Source organism: Hemicordylus capensis, chromosome 5, assembly GCF_027244095.1.
Source record: "Hemicordylus capensis ecotype Gifberg chromosome 5, rHemCap1.1.pri, whole genome shotgun sequence".
Lineage (NCBI taxonomy): Eukaryota > Metazoa > Chordata > Lepidosauria > Squamata > Cordylidae > Hemicordylus > Hemicordylus capensis.
Window position 1 is genome coordinate 228,731,336 of NC_069661.1, and position 20,243 is coordinate 228,751,578.

The window sequence follows — 20,243 nt, forward strand, 5'->3', positions numbered from 1 at the left end:
GACTCAAAAGCATTTCAAGTGCTCTGAGCTCGGAACAGAATGCGCTTCTGTTCCAAGCTTAGAACGGAATGACTCCGTTCCAATTTGGAACCTTCTAAGTATTCTGATCACCATTTTGGATGGAAATTGGCCGATTGGTATACAGAAGAACTATAGCAATAGCACTTACATATATGGGAGTTGAAGAAGCAAGGTAGATGTGGATAAGCTGCTTGGAATGGTGCGGCCCATCACCTGTTCTCTTGACCCTTGCCCAACATGGCTTATTCTATCTGGCATGGGGGCTGTTGTAGAAGGCCTGGTGGATATAAATTCTTCTGTGAATGAGGACAAGATGCCTTCGTGTCTCAAGGAGGCAATCACTAGACCTCTTCTGAAGAAACCTGCATTGGTTCCCTCAGAGTTAAGCAAATATAGGCCTGTCTCCAACCTACCGTGGTTGGACAAGATAATCAAGAGGGTGGTAGCATCCCAGCTCCAGGCAGCCTTGGCGGAAACTGATTACAGTGGTCCCTCGACTTACAAACTACTCGACATAAGTATTTTTCGAGTTACAAACGGCAGTTTTAGATCCGGTTTTAGATGCGGTTTTTTCGACTTACAAATTTTTAGATGGGGTTTCCTCGACTTACAAATTTTTAGATGGGGTTTCCTCGACTTACAAATTTTACATGCGGTTTCCTTGACTTGCCTGCCTGTTTACTGCCTGTTTATTCTTGAAAAGAAATGTTCCTGTGCAGTTTGCAAGCCTTACTGGGGGTCTGGGTCTTTTTTCTAGGCTCCGGAACGCATTAATCCGTTCCCAATGCATTCCTATGGGAAACCGCTTTTCGACTTACGAATTTTTCGACTTACAAATGTGCATTCGGAATGGATTAATTTCGTAAGTAGAGGGACCACTGTATTTAGACCATTTCAAACTGGTTTTGGGGCAGGCTATGGGGTGGAGACTGTCTTGATCGGCCTGATGGATGATCTCCAATAGGAAATTGACAGTGCGACTCTGTTGGTCCTTTTGGATCTTTCTGCAGCTTTCAGTACTATTGAACATAATATCCTTCTGGAGCATCTGAGGGGTTGGGGGTGGGAGACACTGCTTTGCAGTGGTTGCACTCCTACCGCTCAGGTAGATTCCAAATGGTGTCACTTGGAGACTGTTGCTCTCCAAAATGTGAAGTTCTACATGGTATTCCCCAGGGTGACATACTGTCTTAATGCTTTTTGACATCTACATGAAACCACTAGGAGAGATCATCGGGCGATTTGGTGCAGGGTGTTATCAGTATGCTGATGACACCCAAATCTATTTCTCCATGTCAACCTAAACATTAACACCATCAGAGGGCATAACCTCTCTAAATGCTTGCCTGGAGGCAGTGATGGGCTGGATGAGGGATAACGAACAGATTGAATCCAAATAAGACAGAGGTACTTATTATGCAGTCAAAATTCAGGAGACCATTTTGATCTACCAGTTCTGGATGGGAGTCACACTTCCCCAGAAGGTACATGGTCTGGGAGTGGCCAGAGGTGCTTTCGGAGAGCTTCAGCTGATATTCCAGTTGGGACCATTTCTTGAGATAAACTACATTTATTATTTATTTGTTCATTTATTTAACAAATTTTTATACCGCCCAAAAGGCAAGTTCTCTGGGCGGTTCACAAGACAACAAAAACAACCAATAAAAAGACCAGGACATCTCAACAATTAAAATTTAAAAAGTTAAAACTATTAAAGCACAATTAAAATAATATTTAATTAAAAGCCTGGGTGAACAAATGCATCTTGACTGCCATGTTACAAGTTGTAAGAGATGGGGAGGCTCTTATTTCAGCAGAAAGTGTGTTCCAAAGCCTCGGGGCAGCAATGGAGAAGGCCTGTGTAGATCTTTTAAGATAGGAGTGATATAGTCTCTCCTAGATGACCAGGAGACGAACCTGGCTGCTGCATTCTGAACCAGCTGTAGTTTCCGGACTACATACAAAGGCAGCCCCGCATAGAGCTCATTGCAGTAATCCAGTCTGGAGGTTACCAGCATATGTACCACTGTTCTGAGGTCATTTATCTCAAGAAACTGATGCAGCTGGCGTATCAGCCAAAGCTGATAGAAGGCACCTCTGGCCACTGCCTCAGCCTGGGACAACAGGGAGAGTTTTGTGTCCAGAAGCACCCCCAGACTGCGTACCTGTTCCTCCTGGGCAAGTATGACCCCATCATATGCTAGTAACCTCCAGATTTGACTCCTGCAATGCACTCTATGTGGGGCTGCCTTGGGCTGCCTTTGTATGTAGTCTGGAAACTGTAGTTGGTACAATCTCCTGGGTCTTCTCCAAGATACCATATTATTCGTGTATTAAAAGGACTGCACTGACTACTAATACATTTCTGGGCAAAATGCAAGGTGCTGCTTATACTGTAACCTATGCTTACACTTTATTAGGATCAAATAACAACCTATAAAGCCCTAAACAGCTTAGGCCCAGGATATTTAAAAGAATGTCTTCTTCACTATGAGCCCCATTGCTCATTGAGATCATCTAGATAGGTTCGTCCACAGTTACCACCAGCTTGTCTGGTGGCTACACGGGGACGGGCCTTCTCTGTTGCCACTCCGAGACTCTGGAGTGTACTCCCTGCTGAAATGAGAGCCGCCCCATCTCTTACAACTCTTAAGAAGTCTCCAACTACACATTTATTTAAGCTTTTTAACTAGACCTGTGGTTTTTAATTGTTTTAAGGTTTTAATTTCTGTTTAACTTCTGTTGCTGTAAACCGACAAGACAGAGAAGTTTGGGATGGTGTACAAATATAATAAATACGTTCAGCTTTGGATTATCAGCAACAGAATGTGAGGCAAGTTGTCTCTCACATAAGATGAAGCTTTGATTCATCTGTAGGCGGCGTAATATATAATAGTTGTGCAGGTAAATGAAAGATTAAACTGTTATATTTTAAGATTATTAGGAGTAACCCTAGTAACCTAGGCAAGATACATTACCAAACAAACTTCTACTTTAACTGATGAATATTGAGATGGACTCTCAGCAGAAAGGTGATGTGAATATCACTGTGATTGGATCTACCTCGGTATGAACACCATCTAGCTTGAAAGTTGGGGAAGAGAAGATAGAAATTGACACCTACCTTTGTATCACAGAACTGGATATCCACAATAATTTCATATTTAATTCCTAGCTTACCCATTAATGACATTTCCTGATCACTAATACATTATCTCCCATCTTTAATCTGAATTTGTGAAATGGAAACATCTTTTGGTTTGGAGAACAAAAATAAGATGTTCAGCTCCTTTTATATATACTACTAAATATGCTTCAGAAATGGTAAATGCAGTTTGATAGGTAGCATGGGCCACAATGACGCTGACTGAATATCACAGTACTATCTACTCATACTCTGATTCCAAAAGACTTTCTCTGCCAGCAACATCGTGTCTTAATATGACACCACTGCTGTGCCATCCACAATAATATAGTCATGTTAGGGCTAGTATACATGGACCAGCTTGGTAGCTGCGATGAATTGTTGTCTATAGCTGCTGCCATTGTATAGGAAGGTGTTCATGTACAGCAGTTCACCATGCAGATGGGGGATTTTCTCTATTCTTCTGCAAACTTCAATGAGGCAGGTTGACAATTACCTGCATGGCAGGCTCCTTCAGGTGAATGAGTTGGTTTGCTGGGATAGCTGTCCAAGAGAGCAATTTAAAGAGACCATCACATGGCAGCTGTTTGATCTGCACTGACAGAGGACTTAAAACGTTATAGATTAGTAGTAATAAATGTAAGCTGCAAACTGTAATTGGACAGACTTGTTCATAATTATCTCAAAATGTGTTTATCCTTTAAAGCAAATGAAATGACAACATGGCTACTAGAATGAAGAAAAATACAAGGGACCCTTTTATTATTTCACAAGTCTGAACCAGTTTCTGAACAGAACAGATCACGGTCATATGGATTTCCCCCTCTCCCTTATGCTTCTCCCCTCCACCCCCCAAATCATTGTCTCTCCCTCCCTCTCTTATACTGCATTTTAATAAACTTCTGACCTGGTTCCATTCCATAAGCAAATGGAAATATGTTCAGTCAACTGAACCCTGCATGGCAACTTGTTTTGTTTTGAAACAAACATTCACAGATTCATGTTTAAACCAAGCTTCAGCAGACTAGATAACTAGTGTCAAATATCTATTCAAATGACTGCCTCACTAGGTTATGCAGTGCAATCCCACTGATGTCAGACAAAATAGGAGGTGAGGTAGTTGCCCATCTACCCCAAATACAGGCTTTAAATGATGGATTAAGAGTATGGGTTTCCCATACTCAAGGCATGTAATGGCTTGTTGTGCTCTCTTGTTCCTATCACTCATGCCTGATCAAGATACAGAGTGCTTCTCTCAGCAGCATCAGATTTCTGTTGCAGATTTTATGGGTGGCGAGAGGAAAAAATTATACACACACTGTATCTCTGTGAGCAGAAGTTGGAACACCCAGTGAGATCAAACAGGGGCAGGTCTACTTTTTATCCACAGAAATAGCACCCATACATGGGACAAACTAAATCATGTTAAAGAGATACATGCATATGGCTATTGTAGCAGAGGTTGAATCTGCACACTAACCAGTTGACATAGTATACCTGGACTTCCAAAAAGCTTCTAACAAAGTTCCTCATCAAAGGCTCTTGAGGAAACTTAGCAGTCATGGGATAAGGGGACAAGTACATGTGTGGATAGCTAACTGGTTGAAGGAAAGGAAAGAGAGGGTAGGTATAAATAGAGTTTTCACAACAGAGGGAAGAAAGAAGTGGGGTCCCCCAGGGATCTGTACTGGGACCAGTGCTTTTTAATTTATTCATAAATGATCTAGAAGTTGGGGTAAGCAGTGAGGTGGCAAAATTTGCAGATGACACCATACTATTTCGGGTAGTGCAATCCAAAATAGATTGTGAGGAGTTCCAAAAGGATCTCTCCTGAGTGGATTAAAAAATGGCAAATGCTGTTCAGTGTTGGCAAGTGTAAAGTGATGCACATTGGGATGAAAAACCCCAACATCAAGTATAAGCTGATGGGATATGAGCTGTCAGTGACTGTCCAGGTGAGGTATCGTTGGGTCATGGTGGACAGCTTGTTGAAAGTGTCTACTCAATGTGTGGCAGCTGTGAAAGAGGCCAATTCCATGCTAGGGATCATTAGAAAAGGAATCAAAAGTAGAACTGCTAATATTATAATGCCCTTATACAAAACTATGGTGCAGCCACACTTGGAGTACTGCATACAATTCTGATCACACCTAAAGGAGAACATTGTAGAACTGGAAAGGTGCAGAAGAGGGCAACCAAGATGATCAGGGGCCTAGAGCACCTTCCTTATGAGGCAAGACTACAACACCTGGGGCTATTTAGTTTAGAAAAAAGATTACTGCAGGGAGACATGACATAGGTCTACAGGTGAAACTCGGAAAATTAGAATATTGTGCAAAAGTCCATTAATTTCAGTAATGCAAATTAAAAGGTGAAACTGATATATGAGACAGACACATTACATGCAAAGCGAGATAAGTCAAGCCTTAATTTGTTATAATTGTGATGATCATGGCGTACAGCTCATGAAAACCCCAAATCCACAATCTCAGAAAATTAGAATATTACATGGAACCAATAAGACAAGGATTGAAGAACAGAACAATATCGGACCTCTGAAAAGTATACAGTGTACTGTGCTTGATTGGCCAGCAGACTCGCCTGACCTGACCCCATAGAGAATCTATGGGGCATTGCCAAGAGAAGGATGAGAGACATGAGACCAAACAATGCAGAATTGCTGAAGGCTGCTAATGAAGCAACCTGGTCTTCCATAATACCTCATCAGTGCCACAGGCTGATAGCATCCATGCCACGCCGCATTGAGGCAGTAATTGCTGCAAAAGGGGCCCAAACCAAGTACTGAATACATATGCATGCTTATACTTTTCAGAGGTCCGATATTGTTCTATTCTTCAATCCTTGTCTTCTTGGTTCCATGTAATATTCTAATTTTCTGAGATTGTGGATTTGGGGTTTTCATGAGCTGTACGCCATGATCATCACAATTATAACAAATTAAGGCTTGACTTATCTCGCTTTGCATGTAATGCGTCTGTCTCATATATCAGTTTCACCTTTTAATTTGCATTACTGAAATTAATGGACTTTTGCACGCTATTCTAATTTTCCGAGTTTCACCTGTATAAAATCATGCATGGTGTGGAGAAAGTTGATAGAGACATTCTTCTCTCTCTCACACATAACACTAGAAACAGGCGTCATCCAATGAAATTGATTGCCAGGAAATTGAGGACCAACAAACCAAAGTACTTTTTCACACAATGCATAAGCAACTTGTGGAATTCTCTGGCACAAGATGTGGTGACAGCCAACAACCTGGATGGCTTTAAGAGGGGTTTGGATAACTTTATGGAGGAGAAGTCTATCAAAAGCTACTAGTTGGAGGACTATAGGTCACTAGGGATGTGCACGGAACCAGTTCGGAGACCCTTTATGGGCCTGCGAACTGGTTTGAAGACGGCAGGGGAGTGTCTAGCTTGAACATCAGGGGAGGTTGCTCTCATCCCTTCTGCCGCATTTTCCCCGCTGGTGTCCATTTACTTGCCCATTGAGGCAGCAGCATACCTCTTTGCCACACCGTTGCCCGGATATGACCAGAAGTACTGGGCGTGTGGAAGTGCTGGTGCACACAGGCTCATCTGAGACATCCAGTCATATCTGGACAAGGGGGCAATGAGGCAGCAGGGAGGTACACTGCTGCCCCGATGGGCTTGCAAGTAAACGGACATCAGGGGAAAAGCAGCAGGTGGGGGGAATTGCACCCTCCCCTGCTTTTAAAGCGGCACCACCACCTTCAAGCCTTCCCGCTGTGGTTCTGTGCACATCCCTATAGGCCACCTCCAGCCTCAGAGGCAGGATGCCTCTGAATACCAGTTGCAGGGGAGTAACAGCAGAAGATAGGGCATGCCCTCAACTCCTGCCTATAGGCTCCCAGTGGCATCTGGTAGGCTACTGTGTGAAACAGGATGCTAGACTAGATGGGCCATGGGCCTGATCCAGCAGGACTGTTTTTATGTTCTTATCCCATTATCAGTAATGGGACAAGTTTTGTCTAGTTATCTACAGGGAAAAATAAGCAGATTTCAATCAGTCACACACAATGGCACAACTAGGTAATTTTGGAGCCTGGATCTGAAGGGCTTTGGAAGGCGCCCCCCCCCCCCCATTTATTTATTTATTTAAAATAAAAGACGAGAGACCTGCATTTTGGAGGCCTCCCCAGAAGCCTGTCGCTGCCCCGCTGATCTTTGCCATTTTTGTTACCATGTGCACAGTGGGGGTGGGGTGAGCCATGCAGGCCTCCCCCGTGGTGGCAGTGGTGGCCACAGTGGCTGGTGGGCCTGTCCGTCCAGGCTTTGAGCACCAGAGAGAGCCTCCAGCGCACCTGCACAGTGCAAGTATTGAGGATTGCACTGAGCAGCCAGGCCGGAGGCTCTCGCCAGTGCTCAAGGCCCACCAGCCGCTGAGTCCCCCGCCACCACCACAGCTTACTCAGCTGAACCCCCACCCTCTGGTGGCCACGCACTTGGTGGTGAAAATAGCAAATATCGGCATGGAAGTGGCGGGCCGCTTGGGGAGGCCCTCCCTGCTATGAGACCACAGACTAGAGCCCCAAGGACCGAGGGTAAGAGCGCCTCTGGTCACACAGAGGAACGGGAGATACATGGCACCCTACTCCACTGCCAAAACCCTGGTGACCTCAGTTTGAAGTAGGGGACAAGTTGCTCCTCCCAATTGTACAGCTGATTGGAACCCAGGTGTTTCCCCCCCAAGCACTTCAATGCAGTGAGTGCCACTGAGAATCAAGCATACCCCAGTTGTGTGCCAGTTCTCATTTTAATAGTCGTCAAACCAAGCAATGAATGTTCTTACATAACATCAACTAAGATTAGGAAAGGCTGTGATTATGGTTTTATAATTACAGAGAATTTTTCATTAGTGTGGCAGCTAAATGTCAAATACAAGTTATTCATTCACATAGTCTTGGCAAAGAGGCACTTTTTAACGTGGTGATTCTCTTTATTTAGCAAGGGGAGAGTAACTGGCCCTCTCTACCTGCAGCACAGTACCTCCAGTGACTGTTGCTGGTGTCTATCTTGTGTTGCTTTTTAGATTGTGAGCCCTTTGGGGACAGGGATCCATCTTATTCATTTATTATTTCTCTGTGTAAACCACCCTGAGCCATTTTTGGAAGGGCAGTATAGAAATCAAATTAGTAATAATAATAATAGTCATACAAGTATGAGATTTGGCAAAAGTATCAGATAATTTTGTTTTTAGAAAGAAAGGTTTGCCATACCAAAATCCAACATGGTAGCTAAAAATAAATGTGGTTTTGCAATGGGAAAATGTAAAAAATGTTTAAAATCATCAGAATCATTCAAATAGTGAAAAGCCTGATGTCAGATGTTTGTGGTTTTACAAAATAATATTAGCCACCCCAAAAATCCAATGCAATTTAGCCCATGCTTACAACTGGGTGGAGAGGTCATGTCATGAGCCTCAGAAAAGCAAACACTGAAGAGTTTTCCATCCAGCAGCTGACTGAGGGCAGCAGCCCTGAGACAATAAAGAGTGAACAAAGACTTCCTACTGCAGCACCATCCCCTACAAGATCCTGACCTTTTGGCTCTCTTTTTCTAGCCATGTATTCCTCATACTCTGGACTTGAATGTAGTTATGGCTTTCAGGATGGATGTAGGCTTTGTCCTATCACAAGCTTCTGCATATACTGAAGCTATCCACTGGACCAAAGCAGCCAAAATATTATGCCAAGATAATCAAAGTTCAGTGATGCACTTCAAGCAGGAAGTAATGAAAAGGCTATACCACCACCACTTCTTCAGTTTGCAGGCTCAAACATGTGCCAGATACCAAGCTACAGCTTAATCATGGAACATCCATGTCTGATTATGCTATAGCACAGCTTTTAGGGGAACATCTTCATGAGCATGGAATCTACAATTCCTATGACAGGATTCTAGAAAGATCTGTTCAACTAGATGTTCTAGCTAAATATGTGGAAGATGGGTTGTATATCCACATGCATGCTTGTGCACAGAGGATCCAAACAGGCCGAAATCACCCGATCTGTATCATTTGCAAGGAAGGCTGGCCAGAGTGAGGAGCTCTTTCTCCACCATCTCTGCTGCCTGTCTCCAGTGCCCAACCTCACCCATCATGGTTTGTGAGGTGGGTGGAGCTCTTGCTATCTCCACTGCTGCAGTTTTAAAAGTGTATGTGGAGGAGTAACTTTCTCTTCCCCCAAGATTTGCTGTCGTAGGCAGCTGCTTATACTGCCAATGTGGTAATCTGCCCCTGTGAATACTCTACCACCATGGACAACAAAGATGACCTTTGATAGCTGTGCAAAGGATGTGTTTCTTCCTACAATCTAAGCATATTGTCGAAAGTACAAGAGATGCAATAACATACAGTATTTGATGTTTACTTGCAGAATAGCCTGAAAGCAGAGACTAGGTGTGGCTGGAGCAAAGGCCCCAGGAAAAGAGTAATAGGAAACAACACAGTACCAAGTGATTGAAAAAGCTTCTAGCAACAAGAGTGAGCTTTCCTATTTCTTAGCAGACAAGATGGCAGGACACGCTACAGAGAAAGCAATTGTTAACAAAAAGAGTAAACCTCTTAAGTAACCAAAATACCTTCCAAGATAATTTGGCTCCTTGCTCATAACACCACTTGCAAATTTGTCCATGCCAAAAACACAGCAATATTGGGTTGCAAGGATGTTTTAATCAAAGCAAATGTCACAGACAAGGTCTTAATTCTCATATCAGTTCTGCCATCACTGAAGGAGCTTGGCCTTCAGACCAAGTGGGTTTCTGAAAGAGGTATAAAGTACCAATGGATTCCTGTCCACCAAAACAGACTCATTAGGGCCTTAAAAATTTAGCGTCCTCTCCTTCATCCATACATTGGGTAGGATACCATATTCTCATTTTGCGGCAAAGGCAAGAGTGGCATGCATGGAATGTGTGTGATGTGTCAAAGTGTGTTTACAAAACTGAATCAATGTCCAGCAGTGACAAAAAACAATCTTTACATCTTGGAGAGGCTTGTGGTAATCATGTATGACAGCTGTGCATGTGAATTATGTAAGACAAACTTTTTGTAAGGAAATAAAAATCTTATTTTAGTATTCAACTGACCCAGGTTGTCCTCTTACTGCACTCAAAGAGGGCTGCGTACCAGGCAGGAATAGTGTGGGGCCAAGCAACTGCTTGCAAACCAAACAGTAAGACCTGCTGAACAGGGATGGATGAAAGAGCAAGATACATGGAAAATCCTTTGGACAACATTGTACAAATGTACTCATAGCTTAATACTGCACTAGATGAAAATTTTCAATTTCAGACTCCGGCAGCAGCGATAGAGGATGCCTTTCAGCATCTTCCTATCATACTGTGCGGTGAGAGGCAATGGTAAACCCCTCCTGTATTCTACCTAAGAAGACCACAGGGCTCTGTGGGCGCCAGGAGTCGAAATAGACTTGATGACGCACTTTACTTTTGATGGCAAACTAATGTTGCATCAACCTATAACACACACTTAACTGTGTTAAACTCTAAAATTTCAATGGATCTTATGGACACCCAACTTACGCTGGATTGTACACACTGGGGATGTGTTGTGTGCACAAACTATGGAGAAGACTGAAAAAAGAACATGAAATCATACACATTTTTGTACTATACTGAAGATAAAGCTACAGGTCTACTAAGGAAAGCAACAAACTGTATACTACACTGAGTAAGTCAGTATTTCTAATGAAACAAGTTCTAGTAAGAACTTCTCAGCCTACTTTCCTTTCACTGCCTCTACAACTGGACTAAATGTGGTTCAAATCGAGGTCCACAAGTTAGATCTCTTGCACCTCATATGTTCATGAATCTGCCATCTTGGATCGGGGTGGATGACATCATTACAAACTACACCATTGTGTCCCTGTGTCACTCACAACTGTACCTAAATTGGTTCAAATCAGTTAAGACTGTCCACAAATTAGTGCATTTGTGCCTCAAATATTTATGTGTCCGCCGTCTTGCATCTCATCACAATCTATGCCGTTGAGGTGTCCCTACAGCTGTAGCAAATTTGGTTGCTACAAATCAGCTACTAGTCGGAGGGCTGTGGGCCATCTCCAGCCTCAAAGACAGGATGCCTCTGAGTACCAGCTGCAGGGGAGTAACAGCAGGAGAGATGGCATGCCCTCAACTCCTGCCTGTGGCTCCCAGCGGCATCTGATGGGCCACTGTGCGAAACAGGATGCTGGACTAGATGGGCCTTGGGCATGATCCAGCAGGGCTGTTCTTATGTTCAGTGGTTCACAAGTTAGCCCTCTTGCGCCTCCAAAGTTTACGTCATCTTGAATCGATATGGATGACATAAACTATGCCACTGAGGTGTCCCTGTGTGTCACTCACTGTAACTGTACCCAATTTTGTTCAAATGAGTTAGGCAGTCCACAAATGAGCCCACTTGTGCTTCAGACGTTCACGTGACCACCATCTTGGATTGGGGTGGCTGACATCATCACAAACTACGCCACTGAGGTGTCCCTACAGTTGCAGCAAATTTGGTTCAAATTGGTTAAGCGGTTCACAAGTTAGCCCACCTGTGCCTCAAAAGTTTACCCTTCCACCATCTTGGATCGGGGTGCATGACACCATCATAAACTATGCCTCTCAGGTGTCCCTACAACTGTACCAGATTTGGTTCCTATTGGTCCAGGTGTTGCAAAGTTGATGGGGGTGAGGGGGAAATATGGGTGGACACACACACAAAATGCCAGGTGATATCATAAGGCTGCTGGAAAGTAGGCTAAACATGAAAATCAATTTTAATCTGCTGGTTTAACCTTCTGTTTTAAGAAAAGCAGGAGAGAAAGGTATATTTTTTAACTCTTGATAGGCACAGCGTATAAGAGATAAGTCTACCCTAACACTTCCATAGCTGGACTCAAATTTCTAAATGCTTGTAATGCTGGCCAGGAGGAAACCACAACCAAGAGTATACAGTTTTTCTATTTCCATAACAAGACAAATATCCTTTTCCAAAGTACTTTACTTCATTTTCTCCACTCCTTACATTTTAGAGCACGAGTAACTCTCTGGGGGCAACTACAATTCCATTGTATCAATTAGTATCCTAGGACAATACCAACCATGTGCTTTTATCCCCCAATGGTTAATGGTTATATACAGTACAGAAAACTGAAATTACGGCCAGTCACATGCCTTTGGTAAATTAATTTCTGGTGAATTAATTTTCTTTAAACAGCAAAAGCAACACGTTACATCTGTTTCCAACTTTAGTTTTTACAAATCCTTTTTAAATAAAAGATTTGAACAATTATCACTTGAAAGTGATGGTATAATGAGCTTCCAAAAAGTGGGTCACATTTATATAATTTTTTAAAGTTATGTATGTACCTCAGCAATTGGTAGATTTATTCTGAGGTGCAAGGTATGAATCCCAGTAAATGTCCTTATCTGTAGAAGTCAATGTGGTCATAAACCTTTTTTCAGAAAATGATAAATATTTAATTTAAAAAATCCTTAGCAGTACATACAACCAATTTATTTAAAAAACTGCCGCTCTTCCCCTTTGAGGCGTTTTTTCCGGGGTTGTACAAAATCATCATCTGAGTCATCTGTTAAATCTGGACTGCCTCCATCAGCATGGTAATAGGGCTGGGCAGGAAACTCCCTGTCAGAATAAAGGTTCTTCAGAAGTTCCTCAAAGTAGACTTCCAGTTTCATACCGGCATCAGCCACTTCTGAATCAGGCTGTAGGGAGAATTAAGCATACTAGTCTGTCATAGGTTTTATATCTGCTGTACCACCACCACCAGAAAAACGTAGTCAAATGTTATATTAGCACAGCAATATTGGCACACAGGTAAATAAATTGATCATTGTAACTGGAGAGAAAGTACCTCAATCTCCCTAATATCACTCGAGATTTTAGTTGGAATAAAATTTGATTCTCAAAGAATACAAATGTCAAAAGGACTCAGTCCTTTTGATATCAGGCAACTGTGGTACAACTGCTAGGAGCATTCACAGTATAAAACTAACATGAACAATTATATCTGGTAGTTTAGTTAGAGCTTTAACATTCATATGACTGAAGATGTCAGTTTCTTGGCCAGAGAGATCATGTGGCTTATGGTGGCAAAAGACAGCATGCTACAGAGTCTCATCTTTCTAAATGTGGCATTTGTAAGCAAGTTTATATGATTTAGCTTGTGCCACAAGTATCTTAAGTCAATCTGAATGATGACCAGATATTAAAGACCAGTAATTTTATTTTGCACATGACAACTAGCTGCATCGCTCTGCAAACTATACTAATGAAAAGTCAGATTCCTAGACAAGAACCATGCTTTCTTCGAAGCATATATACATGAATTTCCTAACCTCATTAAACTCAGCACAGTTTTGGAATATCAGTCTAAAGTCAGCCACAATATCCTCTGGTTTTGTGTATAATGGGTGATGCATTTGCAATCTGTTCTTGATTGTTGACAAGTCCATTGGCTTCTTAATTATTTTATAATAGTCAGGCACCTAGAAGAAAATATTAGTATTTTAAATAAGAAATTCTAAGCAGAATTGAGTTCACTTTTCAATTATTTTAATATGGTGAATCTTACAACACTCCCTGTCTTGATCCCCCTCCCCCCCCGCCAAACTCTCTTCACTGTATCATAAGTCTGGTTTGTATCAGACTATAAACACATGGGTGTTTACTTCCCATGAAGGTATTCAGGAGAGCCTTAAATATATCTTTTTAGCCTGGCTTTTAATTATATCTAGTTTGAATTTTAATTCTAGTTTTGAGTTTTAATCTTGTTTAGATGTTTTCTTATTTTAATGGTTTTATTTTTGATTTTAATATAAACCACTCTGAGCCACTTTAAGGAAGGGCAATAAATAAATTGAATAAAAAGTAGCAGCAGCATCGGCAACAACAACAACAGGGTGATGCAAATAATTTGAATGGCCGCATCTTGTTTCAAGACGATGAATTGAAAGAAAAAAATACTCCCATCAAAATCCTCTTGGTAGCCATGTATTGTAAGTTTGTTTTGGATCAAACTGTAAACACAAACATTGATTGGAGGAACACATGGACTTACACACAGAAATAATAAACCTTCTTCTGTTTAGAAAGTAGGCTAAATATATCCCCAGTGTACTTTTCATTTTCAGTCTCAGAGAGAATACTTGCAGTGCAAATCTTAAACAACGGACTCATGATATGCACAGAGATTTCCTTCTATTTTATTAATGAAATATTTTCAGGTTTGGGGGATTGTTTTGTGTGTGCGCTAAATTGTAATTTCCCCCTTAAATTTAAGAAGACTGCATGGGACAGTGTCATTATCAACATCTTAGTAATTTAACATGCACATAAACAGACCCAAGTGGGAGTTTGGGACAGCTGTTTGCCCTCACCTCCCCATTTATGCTGTCACATTATCCTGTGCTCCATTTCAGCAAACAGATGCAAAACTGAGGGAAGCCCTGTGGTACAAATAGGCTAATAAGCCGCTCCAGTCAATACACAAACGATGCTACATGTTGCTTGCTGCAATCAAGCTAACAAGGTTAACAGTGTGATGCAACAGCCATTATTTACCTCTTCATTTCTCATAGTACAGGAACCTTCCTTGAAGCAAGTGGAAGACTTCTAGGGAATACTTTGCTCAAACTTGTGGAAGGACCAGATACTGTAGTTAAGTAAGTTGTTTCATATTAACTTCATTTACTAGAGATCCTTTGCACATAGATATACTATACAATTCTTCAGATATTGTTTACTCATGTTAATGATGTTTTGCTTCCAAAACAAAATACCAAATGGGTATCCTATTTATGCCAATTTATGATCTTCTGCATGTGAACATGGAATTTATTTTATCTCACCAGACCCATGGCTACAGTCGTTTTTATTTTAGTTTTAATTCTTTTTCACTGGGTCTCCTGTTTTGAATTTTATCTTTTGTCTTGCTGAGACTGATTTGAGAGTGATTCAGCAGGAGTGGTGAGATTGCCTACTTAATATGTTTAAACCTCTTGAGATTTGCTCCTTTAACCTAATGTAACTCAAATAATTTTATTTCTGGTGTATGTGTGTTTCACTTTCTGGGCAGTGGGCAGAACTTGTGAGGGCCCAATAAACCCATAGTAAACATCTGGCTACTGGGGAAATTTAGGAATTTTTTAAAAAATCCAACACATGTACAGATAAGTGCAGAACAAAAAGGGGGAAAATAGGACAGTGCCTGCCACCCTCCCCCGCAACAAAACAAAAACCATAGCTAGTCAAGGACAATTCTAAAGTTGCATGCATTTTGCATCAAATTGCATCAATGTTCTCCCCCAAATGTTGGAATATATACTTTAATATAGCATATGAGAAGACCTTACTTGACTAATGATAGATGCAAATCTTATAAAATGTATCTATGGCAAATAAAGTGACAGCCATACCGTGGGAGGGACAGGGTCTTGAAAGGCAAGGCTCATTTCATGGCAGTAAAGGTACAACAGTAATCTTTCACACTTCTGTAAAATGGAAGAGAAATGACCATTTACTCAGAACACTAATGTGAATGGTTAAATCAGCATTGAAGTCTCTGCAAAACACACCTTCCACTATGAAAAGCACATCTATATAATCAATTCTCTTAGCCGGTGCGTGTCCTGGATTTGGCGGCAGAACTCTTGTGACACATTGCGAGAGTTCCTGGGCCCAGCGAGAGTTGAGGGGAAAGAAAAAATGGCGGTGGTGGGGGCGGGCCGCAAAACGGCCAGAGGAGGTGGTCTTGGCTGGCTGCTGGGAGACAGAAATGGGACAGCCTGGCCTGGCCAGGCCGTCCCAGGAATGAGAGGCGGCGGCAGCCTGACCAAGTGGGAGGCAGAGGCGGTGGGACGGCCTGGCCTATCCGCCCCAGATATGGAAGAGGCGGCGGCCCGGCCACCGGAGCCAGGAGGTATTGGAGGCCAAAATGGGAGGGAAACTTTTCGGCCTGCTGCCGCCACGGTAAGAAGGACCTGGCTGTGGCGGGAGCAGGGCAAAAGAGAGGGGGGCAGGGGGCCAGAGGGAGGGGAGGGGGGCAAGAGAGAGTGGGGCAGGAGGAACAGCAGACCCCCAAAGAGCGCACAGATGCTCTGTGCGGGTCGGCTAGTTATGATTAATCTTTCTAACCTTCCCCCCAACACCAATGAACTATATTTGCCGCCAATGCATCATTTTGCAGAAGTAATGACAAAATTTATTTCAAATAAACCAAATGTACACTTCCATAAGAATGGATTTCATTGATTAATGTATGTTCTTTAAAAATGATGAAAATGTGTGCACAAGGATTTGAATAATCCACAGCTGACATGTATTTATTGCATCTTTGTGAACACTTTTCCAAGTAAAGGAAAATGAGCAAAAATGGTTTGCCACAGGAACATACAATTCTGATTCCAAGTGTAGTGTGACCTAAGAGGAATTTGACCACTCCTCACTGCTTACAAACGAGTAACCCAAGTCCATGTAAAATTAACCTGGTACAATAAAACAAACACATTAGATCATTAATATTTAATACATGTTTCTTGAGATGTTTAAGTTTTCAAGGCGGCTGTATAGGTGCTAGGTATATTTTGGGTATACTTTCATCATCTCAGTTCTTTAAGAAAAACTAATGATGTGTCATTTTTGTTCAAGAAATATTAACAAAATAATGTAATGTAGTACTTCAATTCTTATACGCTCACCCTCTGATCTATAGGTGCCAATCCCATATTTCCTTCCAGTTTTCTTTTTTCTTCAAACACATGACTTGGGCCATCACAATCATATGCTATTTCTGGTTTGGACAAATCACGGCAGAATGTGCAAATCCACTCGCCACTAAGCAAGAGAGCAAACAACAGGCAGACATCAATCTGTGTTTTTGAGAGTTCTAAATGCTCCTAGACAAAACTCTTTCATCTGCGTTCCATAATTAATTCCATTATGATTCATCAAAATGGCCCCCCTTTTGCAGATTAGCAAAAAACCCACTAACTAGTGCAGCAGACTTGCATGGCTATTAGAGTCTCATCTTCAAATGAAGAAACCACAGGACACAAATGGGATGATTGGCCTGTCTACCAACTGATCACTTCAGATGCTTGGGCTAGCTTTATGCCAGGAAGAGAGATGACAATATGTAGGGGACCCACCTTACTGTGCCCCCTATCTCTCTTCTCATGTAGGCTCGCATGTTCTTACCCTTCTCTGGAAATTAAAAATCACAGATCTTGCTATACAACAGCCTCATGGGTCTACAGTTCTTCCTCTTCACTGTAGGAGGAGGGAAGAACAGCCAAGGATGGAAGCTTGCTGCAAGGCCTCTTTCTGGGAACTGAAGGAACATGGCTTGCTATACAACAGCCTCATGGGTCTACAGTTGGCTCCAACAAGTGGCCTGCCTGCAAAACTAGCTCCCCACCAGGACCTTAGGCAGGAAGTGAATGGAGCTTGAACTACTGATGAAATACTTCAAGTGCAGTCCTTGTCCAAAGGAAGCAGCAGAAATCCCAGCAGGCACTAGAAACCACAGGTATCCTCTGGGAAACAATGTGACAGTGCTGAGGGTGTGGTCATTAATTTTAAAAATGAAAATACCCCTAGCATTAGGGCGCTGCTCAGTTGCAACAAAGAGACACAGCAAAGCCCCTATATAAAACCAAAATGTTTCCCAAAAAGGATTTTCTCCATGAGCAAAATGTTAGTTCAACTTATATCTTATCTATATAAAAAAGAGAAACTGAAATATACTTTTATCTTTTAAAAAGGGATCCTCTGACAGCATATTCTAGTCTATTCTGTTAGGTAACAAAGGATACCTTATGCATATTCACACATTTCTATTAAGAATACCCAGTTAGAGCTAGGAGTGTGCACGGTTCGGTCCGGGCACAATAGAAAAAACCGCCGGACCGGTCCGGAGGTCCGGCTGGGCGGGGGACTGTTACTTTAAGCGGGGGTGTGTGGTGGTAGTACTTACCCCCCCGTCGCCGCTCTTCCCCCTCTGGTGCTGGTCTTTTGAAAAATCTTCTTGGGGCGGCAGAGTTCCTCCCTGCCGCCCCTGCCCCCGTCGTTGTTTGTAAAGGCTTAAAAGAGACGAGCGCTAGCGGCGTGCATTCGCCCTCCTCGGTGCGCGCGCTCGTCTCTGGCGCGCGGGGCAGAGACGAGGGCGCATGCGCGCCGCTAGCGCTCGTCTCTTTTAAGCCTTTACAAACAACGACGGGGGCAGGGGCGGCAGGGAGGAACTCTGCCGCCCCAAGAAGATTTTTCAAAAGACCAGCGCCAGAGGGGGAAGAGCGGCGGGGGGGTGGGGGTAAGTACTACCACCCCTCCGCTTAAAGTAACAGTCCCCCCCGTGCCAGACCGGGGGGGGGGCACTGGACTATGCACACTCCTAGTTAGAGCAATTTAAATCAGAAGAAATAAGAACAAAATGAACAGTGATCTGCCATCTAAATAAATAATGACAATAGCCTAATCAGTAACACACAAGAAAGGCTTGTAACATGAAGGCATTCACCGATTCCTGGGAAGCACATTCCACAGTTGTGGCCCAATAACCATGACACCTTTGTTTTCTCCACCCACAGACTTACTCACATGAGTGCAGAACTGTTACTAAAGCTTTCTGAGCAGATCTTAATAAGGGATATTCATACATGACCTTGGAATAATTTGACAAATATTTGATTATAGAATCTGCAGCAGCAAGGACTGATTCTACAGGGTCTTTTTGCAAGGTTGGAAGACATTTCTAAATTTCCTGTTTTGCTTTACAACCAAAAGATGAAAATATTTAGTAGTCTGGGTTTACTTCAGAGTGTCCTTACCTTGGAAAATTCCTGAGAATGGGGACATGACAAGAAAGGTGAAACACTTTAGGACACTTATCACAACATAAAAGCTCTCCTCCATTCTGACATACTGCACACCAGTCTTCATTGGGGTCATCATCTTTCCTGCTGTCTCCAACATGAGGAGACCTGATCCAGGCTGCCTTGCCATTGGAAGGCTGGTCACCAGTACTGTCTGGTGCCTGAGTTCTCAAAACTGTTTCTACAGAAGAACAATTACGATTGCTAGTCAACATCGAGGTAAGCAAGGTTCTTCGGAAAGTGGTCTGCAGGATAGAAGAAAAAATAGTGCCTAGTTTATAAGAAATTCAACACTACTATTTTTATATACCTGTGTTTGTTATATAAAAATGCATTTTTATATTAAAGTGAGTTATTATTTAACCAGCTTGAAAACTGTTAACTAGAAATACACTCATGTAAAAAGCTTGAACTTAGAAGGGCAGATAGCAAAGATGCTACATAACCTTTAGAGAACATGAGGAGCTTAATTTTCCTTTGAAGCTTAACATAAAACCAACCCTTAGCACAATCATAGCTACTTAAGCCAGCTTCCAAGATATTAAAAAAAGTATCACCCCCACCCTTCACGTGCAGAGTATTTTAAAAACTGAGATTTATAATCATACATTTTTATTCCGAGATTCTTCATCTGTTTCTTGCTTCACTATTACAACTGGAAAATCATAGTTCTCACTTGGCGCTCCAGGCTCTTGTTTTATTCTGATGGGCTCCAACATGACCACAGGGAGTCTCTGGGTTGAATCAGCACCTGATGGTCTACTAGAAGAGCCAGAGCTGTATAGTGTAAGGGGGGGGGGAAGTAATGAGGAAGAAGAGGAATAAATTTAATATGTCATATGTTCTGTATAATTTCAAGCAGGACTTTCAGATATCACTGCTTTGATAAGGCTTATGAGTCAAGTATTTTGTTTCAGATTCAAGGGAAGAGGTAGACAATCTTAGCTCTCCAGCTGTTGCTGAACTACAACTCCCATCATTCCCAGCCAAAATGAATTGTAGCTGGAGAGTCAAGGTTACCTACTACTGTTCTAGGGTGTTAATTTTTTCTCCCTTTCAAACAGGCTAATTCAATTTACTTCAGTATCTTAGAATGATAAAGAGGTTGTCATCCTCCTTAGCCAATATCTATTTTTCAC

The 20,243-nt window shown here is 42.3% G+C and overlaps 1 protein-coding gene across 3 annotated transcripts in view; it reads right to left on the reverse strand.

Annotated features, from left to right (window-relative positions):
• Positions 1-12,196: 12,196 nt before the first annotated feature.
• The window catches only part of TRIM24 (tripartite motif containing 24), a 102,332-nt gene continuing 94,285 nt past the window's right edge, over positions 12,197-20,243 (reverse strand). For all 3 annotated transcript variants that reach the window (XM_053255064.1, XM_053255065.1, XM_053255062.1), the window contains 6 exons: positions 19,713-19,881; positions 19,060-19,349; positions 16,933-17,068; positions 15,652-15,726; positions 13,573-13,722; positions 12,197-12,939 (listed from right to left, as the gene is read on the reverse strand). In XM_053255064.1, coding sequence (XP_053111039.1) covers positions 12,730-12,939; positions 13,573-13,722; positions 15,652-15,726; positions 16,933-17,068; positions 19,060-19,349; positions 19,713-19,881 — 1,030 coding nt within the window. In that variant the 3' untranslated portion in view covers positions 12,197-12,729. The remainder of the gene's footprint in view (positions 12,940-13,572; positions 13,723-15,651; positions 15,727-16,932; positions 17,069-19,059; positions 19,350-19,712; positions 19,882-20,243) is intronic.